This window comes from Gymnodraco acuticeps, unplaced genomic scaffold (genome assembly GCF_902827175.1).
Source record: "Gymnodraco acuticeps unplaced genomic scaffold, fGymAcu1.1, whole genome shotgun sequence".
NCBI classification, from domain to species: Eukaryota; Metazoa; Chordata; class Actinopteri; order Perciformes; family Bathydraconidae; genus Gymnodraco; species Gymnodraco acuticeps.
The window spans coordinates 8,552,083-8,561,309 of record NW_022990271.1 but is presented as its reverse complement, the minus strand read 5'-3'; the positions used below and the strand labels follow the sequence as shown (position 1 = coordinate 8,561,309).

General features: G+C 38.4%; 1 protein-coding gene across 2 annotated transcripts; it reads right to left on the bottom strand.

Annotated features, from left to right (window-relative positions):
• Window positions 1–1,119: 1,119 nt before the first annotated feature.
• LOC117549223 (immunoglobulin-like domain-containing receptor 1) lies at window positions 1,120–7,968 on the bottom strand. 2 transcript variants are annotated; one of them, XM_034220923.1, is made up of 9 exons: window positions 7,736–7,968; window positions 6,948–7,118; window positions 5,852–6,001; window positions 5,489–5,608; window positions 5,158–5,304; window positions 4,356–4,475; window positions 4,046–4,218; window positions 3,506–3,526; window positions 1,120–3,415 (listed from the first exon to the last, which is right to left on the bottom strand). In XM_034220923.1, exons 1-9 carry the CDS (start codon window positions 7,779–7,781, stop codon window positions 2,816–2,818), a joined length of 1,548 nt encoding a protein of 515 aa, XP_034076814.1. In that variant the 5' UTR covers window positions 7,782–7,968; the 3' UTR covers window positions 1,120–2,815. The 2 variants fall into 2 exon arrangements, with proteins under 2 accessions (XP_034076814.1, XP_034076813.1); XM_034220922.1 differs by having other exon boundaries at window positions 1,120–3,526.
• Window positions 7,969–9,227: the final 1,259 nt, after the last annotated feature.

The window sequence follows — 9,227 nt, the reverse complement described above, 5'->3', positions numbered from 1 at the left end:
TGATTTGAGTTATGACCAGCATATTTCTAACTAACAAAAGAACAGTGTACTTTTACCGAAGTATTGCAGTATACACATTTACATTATAATGTTTATAAAAGAGCTCTTTTTATATGCACAGTATGCTTTTCAGTGTAAGGAAATTCAATGGCCTGTTATAAGTGGTGCATTTTCATATAGTAAATATATTGCAAACAGTGGTGTGAAATAATTAAGTAGATTTACTCATGTATTGTACTTAAGCACAATTTGAGGTACTTGTACTTTCCTTATGCATTTCATTTGTTTTGCTACTTTGTACTTCTACCCCACTAAAGTAATTTGATATCTTAAATTGCTTTGCAGATTTTGATTAAAGATGTGAAATATAATCAACACTTAAATAAAACTTTAGTTATGTAAACTGTTATGTATGTTTATCTGGAGTAAATTCACAATCTACCCTGCAGTATACAAAGTTATTAATACTAGTTGCACCTTTACCAGCTTTGATAACACTTTAATGCATCAATAATTACAATCAAAACATAACATATATATTATTCCAAAAATAGACCAATTTGCATCATGAGTACTTTAACTTTTGGTATTTTAAGTTTATTATGATGCAAATACTTGTTGATTGCAGGCATGTTACTGGTAACAGAGTATTCCTACACCCTGTCACTTCTACTTTTATTTAAGTACAAGATCTTATTACTGTTTCCACATATGGGGGCAAAACATAACTTTACAAGAAGAGAAACACATTTTGTTTCGAAACACAGTATACACTCAGTTTCCTGTTTATAGTATACATCCACCTGAAACTAATCCAGTGCAATACAATTAAATAATAACTTGTATAATCTAGAAGATTTCTAATCAAACCATGTATTCTTTCACTAGAGAACTAAAGTAGACTTTTGGAAGATCTTTTAAATACAACATCTAAAAATAACACTCTACAAAACATACACGGTTAAGTGATATACAAATATAGCCTTCACTTTCTTAAATACATAGTGTAGTGGCTATTTGTCAACAATAAAACTTCAAAAGGCCACATGAGGCACCAGGTATAGCGGATCTTACGCAGATCATGAGTTGGTAATGAGTCCATTGTCCAGACAAGGCGTCGACATTTTTGTGGTATTTATTAGCTTCACCTTAGCAAGAACAATACAGCAAAAGGTGTTGAAATGTTTGCTGAACTCACCCCTGATACTGGTAAAAAAAACATAGACCTTCCCAGTGCCCACTGACTGCTGCTGTGCCCTGATTGACTTAAATAAACCCAGCTGTGTGCCCAAATTGACCCATCATCTTCAAAATAAAAGCATTTTAGCTTGAACACAACTTAACTTAAATAATATGGCTGTAAATTAATTAATTCTACAAAACAAAAAATAACAAATAAATACATTAAATAAATGTGAAAAATACTGAATAGCTTCCACATATAGCATACACAATATTTTATTTCAAATTGCCTTAGTGCCTCAGAATATACAATAATACCTTTTTTTCTTTATTATGCATTGTTAATGTTTTCTATAATGTAATATTTGTCATGCATCTACAAATACAAGTTCAAAAGTGTTATAGAAAAATAGACAGTCTATTTATTTACAGTCTAGACAGTTTATTTTCAATATTGATAACAGAAACTGACTGTACAGTGTAAAAAACCTAAGTGAAATAAAAAAAACTTAAACATAAATGGGGGAGTCAACCACTGTAAATCCATGAATAACGTATTTCTGTTGTATCTCTGATGGATCATGTTTAAAGCAAAAGGCAGAAAATAAACTAGGTACATTTCCCGAACTGTACACCAACAAATATTGTGTCACATGTTCCTATTGTGCTTAATTTAAAAAGAAAATATACACTTTTTGTGCCTGTAACATTGTTGACATAACTTTCTGTCAACAACATGTACATTACTTATTTACAAAGTGTTTGCAGTTATTCATAAGAAAGTGTAAATACTTCATTCGTCATATGTACAAAAGGGTTAAAAAAATCACAATTATTATCTGACCAGAGTCTAACTGCATCCACCTTTTCCTTCAAAACATCAGCATAACAAAACACTTCAAGAAATCCAAGTGATGTAAAAAAATACTATTTACAAACATTAAACTTGTAATATGTCTTAATATACTGGCCATTCGAATAATTTATTCTGCACTTAATGTTTCATGGTGTCATTAAAACATAAGAATCAACTGTATGACTGCCAAAAAAAAAAGGTTACGAGAGAAAACATTTTAAAGCCAAATAAAACTATCAAACAGGAGGCATTATTTCAAATCTTAATAAAACAATGAACCAGCAGAGGGAAATATTATCCCCAAAATAGCTCTATTAGAAGACTTTTGCCGTTTTCTTACATCAATATCTAAAAACGCAAACCAATCATATGGGTATCATTTAGGTTTTCTTCCTACATCTTACATTTGCTTTACCTCCTGCACACCTGAGGAATATTCACATTATATAATTCCTTCTGCCAACTTTGGTTGAGTTGGTTCATGAATCATTTTAAAACATTAAAAATATTGGCATTCAAAAGTTTACCAGTAGCCAAAAAACAAGGCTCCAGGTTTTAGGGAGGTGTGCATGTTCTCTGGGGCAGAGGTCACAGGGCTTTTCAGAGCTGCAGCTTTCAGATGACGATGCTGGTGCCACTGCGAGAACTCTTGCCCTGAGAGAGACATACTAACTTTAGATTCACTTCACCCGCATCACTTGTTTTATATAATCACGTGTTTCAAGGTGTGTGCGTTTGTCTTGACGTAAGTGCGTTGGTGTGTGTCACTGTCTACAACTAAAGCATTGTGCGTCTAGAGTATTGTTCATTCCTCCGTGCTCCTGGTTTCTTTCCAGGTTCGTACTCGCTGTAGCTTGGAGGTTGGTCAACTCCTCTCCTCCCTCCTCCTCTCCTGCTGCTGCCCTCATCATCCGAGCTCCAGGACCCTCTTCTGGAGTGCCGTGATGCTGGAGGAGAGTGGTTTCCTCTGGACCTGTTGTCAAACAGGTCGTCCCTGGAGCGGGAGCGGGGCACCATGCCCCCTTTTGGACCGCTGCGCCTGTTCCCGTCTAGGGACTCCTCGCTGTAGCTCCTGGGAATCCCTCTGGACGGGGCGGGGGAGACGTTACGCCTGCCCACCGGTCCTCGCTCATCACGACGGCCGAAGCCGCTGCGGCTGCTCTCGCTGGAGCTGGGGGGCCGAGTCCTTGGTGCAGGGGGTGCAGTTCTAGCTAGTGGCTGCTCTCTTATTGGTGGAAGTGTGATGACACGGCGCTCTGTTGGGCCATCATCCAGAGCAGAGATCATGCTGGGAGGGCCAGGGGAAAATGGGACGTGCTGGGACATGTGCTGGGGGGGAGGCATCTGCTGCATGTGAGATGGGGGCATCTGCTGCATCATGTGAGGTGGGGGCATCTGCTGCATGTGAGGTGGGGGCATCTGCTGCATGTGAGGTGGGGGCATCTGCTGCATGTGAGGTGGGGGCATGTGCTGTGGAGGAGGCTGGGACTGATGGAAAGAAAGAGAAACAGAGAAGCAAAATTAAGTTCTGATTAAAAAACTAGTTCTGTGTGATCAAAACCAGACCAACTATTCATGACACAAACACAGTGGCACAGAGTAGAGTTCTACATTTGTAACACCTTCAAGTCCAAATTAAGGAAAAATGACTCAGACACTTGCCCAATTTCAAGCAGTTTTCAAAAGGCAAAGCAGGTACATCTAGGTGACAACACAATCAGCATTAACTGCTTTCTTTCATCAGTAATTAATTGCAATTAACAATGAAAGGAAACGTTTAATACTAGAATAAAGACTAAAGTAAACAGGAATCGTAGCCATTACTGTTTTAGGCAAGGCAAATGTATTTATATAGCAACTTTCAATACCTTGCAATTACCTTGCTTTAAAAAAATGAAAGAAATTAAGAAAATGGCATTTGAAAACAGTCATTAAATATAAAGAGTTGACAAAATAATCCGATGTTCCTGTGTCAACATTAACACATTTGAGAACAAGAGCGGTTACCTGCATCAGAGGGCTGGCCATGTCCATCCCCCTCACCTGGCCCTCCAGGTAATCCAGCATGTGATTAGGGGTGTGCGTGCCATGAGCACTGGGAGGGGGCATGCTGTAGGCTGAAGAATGGGGAGGGGGGAGGGGCATGGACTTCATCGGGACGCTGTTCCCTGAAACAGATCCTAGAGGGAAGAAAACATTTACAATTTATTTTATTTGGAAACATGTATGAATGAATATATATCTAGAATATTAATAAGGATTAGTTGCGTAGCACGTGTGTTGTGTGGTGTGTGTTGTGTGTTGTGTGTGTGTGTACCGGCGTAGAGCAGTGGGTTCATCTGGGAGCCATTACTCATCTGTCCATATAACGGCTGCCCCCCCATCCAGGGAGCCATGGCCCTCTGAGCGTCCTTCATCATACGATGTTGCATCACCGCTGAAACAAGAGCACATGCTTTAATATTCATCAATACAGGCAGATGTTCACTAAGTACACAGACTTTTGCCACTGATGCTGATTTCCAAAGCTCATACAAAGCTTTCCGAGTGATGATACTGATTTTGGTTTAGACCAGAGCAGTATAAAATCCTAGTTGCAGGAATACGTTTAAGAAAGGTCTGGGTTTCTTCCAAATCTCTTTTAAAACGATACTCACACCCATTTGGGCTGTACACTGCAGAGTTTGACCATTTCTCCTAACCATGAGTGGATACCTTCTTTAGATAATTGGACATGATGATTAGAGACATACATTGAACATTGTATATACAGTCCATCAAACTGTATTTTTGGGCATTTTATTTAATTTTTTTGGGAAGTTCTTGTGACATTTTACATTTTTTATTTGTTCAGACTCACTCAAACATTTTAATTTGACAATTTCCGTTTTGTTTTTACCTATTTTTCCAAGTCTTCTTATATTATTCGTTTCAATTTGGTCATATTCTTTTTTTATTTAATTTTTGTTATATTTTTCAACCATATTTTTAACTCATATTATTTTTTACACGTTTCAAACATTTTCCAATATTTTCATTTTAACTTATGTTTTCCAATATTTCTTAAAATTAACTATTCTTTTTCCATGTATTTTTCTAAATGGAGCTCTGCTTTCTACCTTTTTCAGGACAGCAGCATTGCTCCGGGCAGCAGGGACAGCGGATATAGCAGCAGCATCTCTGAGGGCAGCACTGGCAGCAGCAGATACAGAAGAGGAGGATGAGGAGGAGGGCTCCGATGACGATGAGCAACACTGTCAACCAGTCTGAGACAGGAGAGAAAGAGGCACGTCTTGTTAATAGATATGTCCATGATTTTGTTCTAGTTCCTATTGGAAACATTTAGGTTTAAAACAAATCAAGAGTAAACGCTATGGAAATTCACCATTTGGGGCTACAATCAAATCTGTGAGTATATCTTTGACAAAAATGTTTCTTTCCGTTTCTTACGGTAAACAATGAGTTTGATTTCTTTGTCAGAGTCTCCTGCAGTGTCTCCCGAGGCGTCGACAGCGCAATAGTACACACCGTTGTCCCACCACATCACCTCAGTGATCACCAAGTCTGCCTCTGTACAAAAACACACACAGCGACACACATCAAACAATGGTCAGCAACTTTGAAACAAATAGTTAACATGGCCTGTCATCACTTCACCGAACATATAGTTTGTGATTTCTCTTAGAAAAATCGGATTAGTTAATTAAAATAGAGTTTAGAGACTGCTACGTAGATAGAGACACTGATAGTTTTATTTTAATCGCCCTCACAAATAGGGTGAGTCTGGTGCCGATAGTGTTTGAATAAACTCACTGTTTTGGATGGTGATCCTGCGTTCCCGATATTCGGGTCCCAGCGTGGGTTCATTGCTGCCTTTCTTCTGTATCACTGTGCGGACTGTCCGCTGGCGGTCAGGACAGTCATTTGAAGGGTCCTGTCCTAACTGTAGTGCGGCTTGGTACGCTGCAAAACAAGAAGCAAAGTTTACATTAAAACAATCTCTACAAATACTGGATGGATGAGTTAGTAGCAAAGACATCCATGGGGCACAGAGAGTAAGTCTTTAACAAAAAAAAGTCCCCACATCTCAAGTCAAGGACTTTATGTGTCTTTTAACATAAATATGTATTATCAATGTGAGCCCATCATTTCATTTCCAACATGTCTTATCTGTTATTGCTTTTAATTATTTTGTAATCACTTTAGGGTATTTTATTGTCATGTTTTACTATTGTAATTGTCTGTTTTTTTTCCATTGCTATCCTGAAATGGTATTGTTCCAGAGTCAACCCAGTGAAGCACTTTTATTACATTGTTTAAAAAGTGCTGTATTAAAAAAGAGTATTTGTCGTACGACCATGACGTGTAGTTCAGCATTAAGATTGCTCTAATAGATTAGAGTAAAAAGTAAGAAATATAGATTTGAAATATATAAACATATGTAAAAAAAGTACATGACATCTATTAAATAAATAGTACAAATGTGCAGAGCAGTGCAAATAAATGCACACATGACAATTTGCTGGGATAGTTGCAGCCTTCAACTACACTACTTTAATTCATAGTAACTGAAATAAATAACCCATTGATTATGAGGTTTTTCACTGTGGGATTGAAGAATATTCAGAGAGAATATAAGACTATTTATATAAACATGAGGGCTCTGTTTCCTTTCAGCAGCTCAGTGAGAACAGTGTACCCTCTGAGCAGGGGCGCCGTAAGGGGTTGAAAAGTTAGGACGATTCTAAGGGCCCGTGACTGACAGGGGCCCACACTATTTTAGAACATTAAGAAAAAAATGTTGAAGTAACCAATGTGATTATCTTTTCATGGGGCCCAAAATCCCTGGCGGCGCCCCTGCCTCTGAGACGTGTGTTGTACATGGAGTGCACAGTGCAGGTTGTGTTACCTGTGGAGTAGTAGTCCAGCACGGGGTCCTTGCAGAACGACTTGAACCTCCAGGTGAGGAGCACATCCTGGAGGTTAGCAGAGGTGGAGTAATCACAGCGAAGGGTCACTGAGGCAAACAGGGTTGTGCTGCGGTCCTGCTCAGGAACATTCACCTGAATACACACCGAAACTGCAGGGAGACACACACAACAGATGATTACGCACAGTAGTTTGTGTATTTGTGTAAGAATGTATAAAGCTATCTCTATAAAATAAGCTGGACATTATGAGCAGTAGGCTAGAGTTGCCAAAAGTCAAGTAGGAAATGGTGTGGTCAGACAGAAACAATGTTTGAGAGGGTTTCTATCTACTGAGGTGTGGCAGAACCAGAAAAACAGGTAACACGAACAAAGGCACAGGAAATGGCTTACTGTGAAACTACCAGCCAAACATTCAGGAGCTGGAATGAAACCTATTAGGTTCATCTGACCCTAAATGTGGACAGGTCTTGGAACATTAGCTAGAAAATCATCTAGGTTACAGTTCATAAACGTATATACCAGAGTAATTATCCAAATATAATTTAAAAAAAACCATATATGAAATATAAAATGAGCATAATAGGGCTTTCCCTATCCCCAAAATAGACCTTCGTTAGAGTCACCCATTCAGGCCGATTGTCTTTATGATAAACAAAATGACGAGACAGATAGTTTAGTAAGTTTAATTGGATATTTTGACAAACATCCAATTCATTAGCAGGTTCAGTCGAGAGCACGAGGCTAACTTTTCATTAATGACAATTACCTTTGAGAAGCGACAGCAGGAGGACCGCGGCCGCTAATCTCCGCATGGTGACACAAGAACACTGTGAAGAAAGTTGGAAATAAAACACCTCGGATGAAAAAAATAAATAAAAATAAAATAAGAGATCAAAAAATAGACCTATAATCTAATCGACGCGTTACACACAGCTGCTCATTGTATCGTCCTGATCAGTGTGTTTTTGCGGTTAATACCGGAGCCTGCAGTCACCTCTGGCCACACCCCGAAACAGGTGAATTCATCCTGTGACGTAAACACATTCACCGAAGTCTCTCCCCCCCTTAAAAAAACAACACAGCAGTGTATCCTCCTTCTTATGGCTATTTGTAAAGCCACGTGTGTCTCTTTATTTATACTTCATTCGTCTAGGTGCATAATAAAAACACATTGGAGATGCCCTTCATCCAAGAGCATCTTAATTCCCAAAGCTGATTCATGGCATGTCACATTGACCAATGGACATGTACTTTACATCAAACAAGACACAAATATCATCATAAATTAGGATTCATTCACTTTTAACCTTTAATTGCAATCAAACGCCAAAGTCATATGAAATTATTATTGTGAAAATGACATGACTTGCACTTAAAGTTAACCCTAACCTCACATGACAAATATGAGCACAAAAACGTGGTGGGAAATGTGGTGATATTATTTCATAGGAAGAAAAAACGTTTTGATTATGTTCCTTAGTTACTATTTCACACCACAGATGCTGTACTTTCGTTTAACGCTTAGATGTAACTCTTAACAAAAACCACTAGAGGTCAGCCTAAACTTGTTTGTATGTGAGTGACATTTGTTGTTACTGAGTGTTTTCTGTTTGACTGTTGGAATCTCTAGAGTTTAAACTAGGAAACAAAGCTTTTCATTTCCTGGAGATACATGCTTTTAGAACATTTCCTCCTTCATAGACATCTGAGGCCACATCTGCATATGAATGGGACCTCTGTGTGTCTGAAGTGCTTTCCAAGTCCTTCATTTTAACAAAGTGTTTTCCCTGTAAGCACACCCACAGTGCACCTGCAGGCCTTCAGAAAAACTCCTGCCAAAGATCCCCTTTCTGCTGTGGCCTTAATGTGAAAACACCATTGCACTGTTGTTATGCACTATATTAATTCAGTATAGTAGAGATGAAAACGTGTAATTGATTCATCTACACTGAAAACAGGATGTTGCATTAAATGTGCCTATCAGTATGCCAGTTCATTTGAAACTATATATATCTGCCTGAAGCCATATCAACTCTATGAACGTACATTTCAAAATGAAAAGGACTGTCAAGTTATAACAATGAACAAAGTGCAATATGTATATATATATATATTAGGGCTGTCAAGTTAACGCGTTAATAACGCGTTAACGCAAACAAAAATTAACGCCACTAATTATTTTAACGCGATTAACGCACGTGTATTTTTTTTCCTCGGCCGCCCCGTAGTTTCAGAGCGCATCGAGTTTAAAATACCAT

Excerpts from the sequence above, each read along its gene's own strand:
- LOC117549223 (XM_034220922.1), bottom strand. The coding sequence starts at position 7,781 with ATGCGGAGATTAGCGGCCGCGGTCCTCCTGCTGTCGCTTCTCAAAG. Across the intron at positions 6,002-6,947 it reads GCTGGACTACTACTCCACAG|CGTACCAAGCCGCACTACAG; the intron begins GTAACACAACCT and ends CTTGTTTTGCAG. Across the intron at positions 4,476-5,157 it reads ATGCTGCTGTCCTGAAAAAG|CGGTGATGCAACATCGTATG; the intron begins GTAGAAAGCAGA and ends CTCTTGTTTCAG.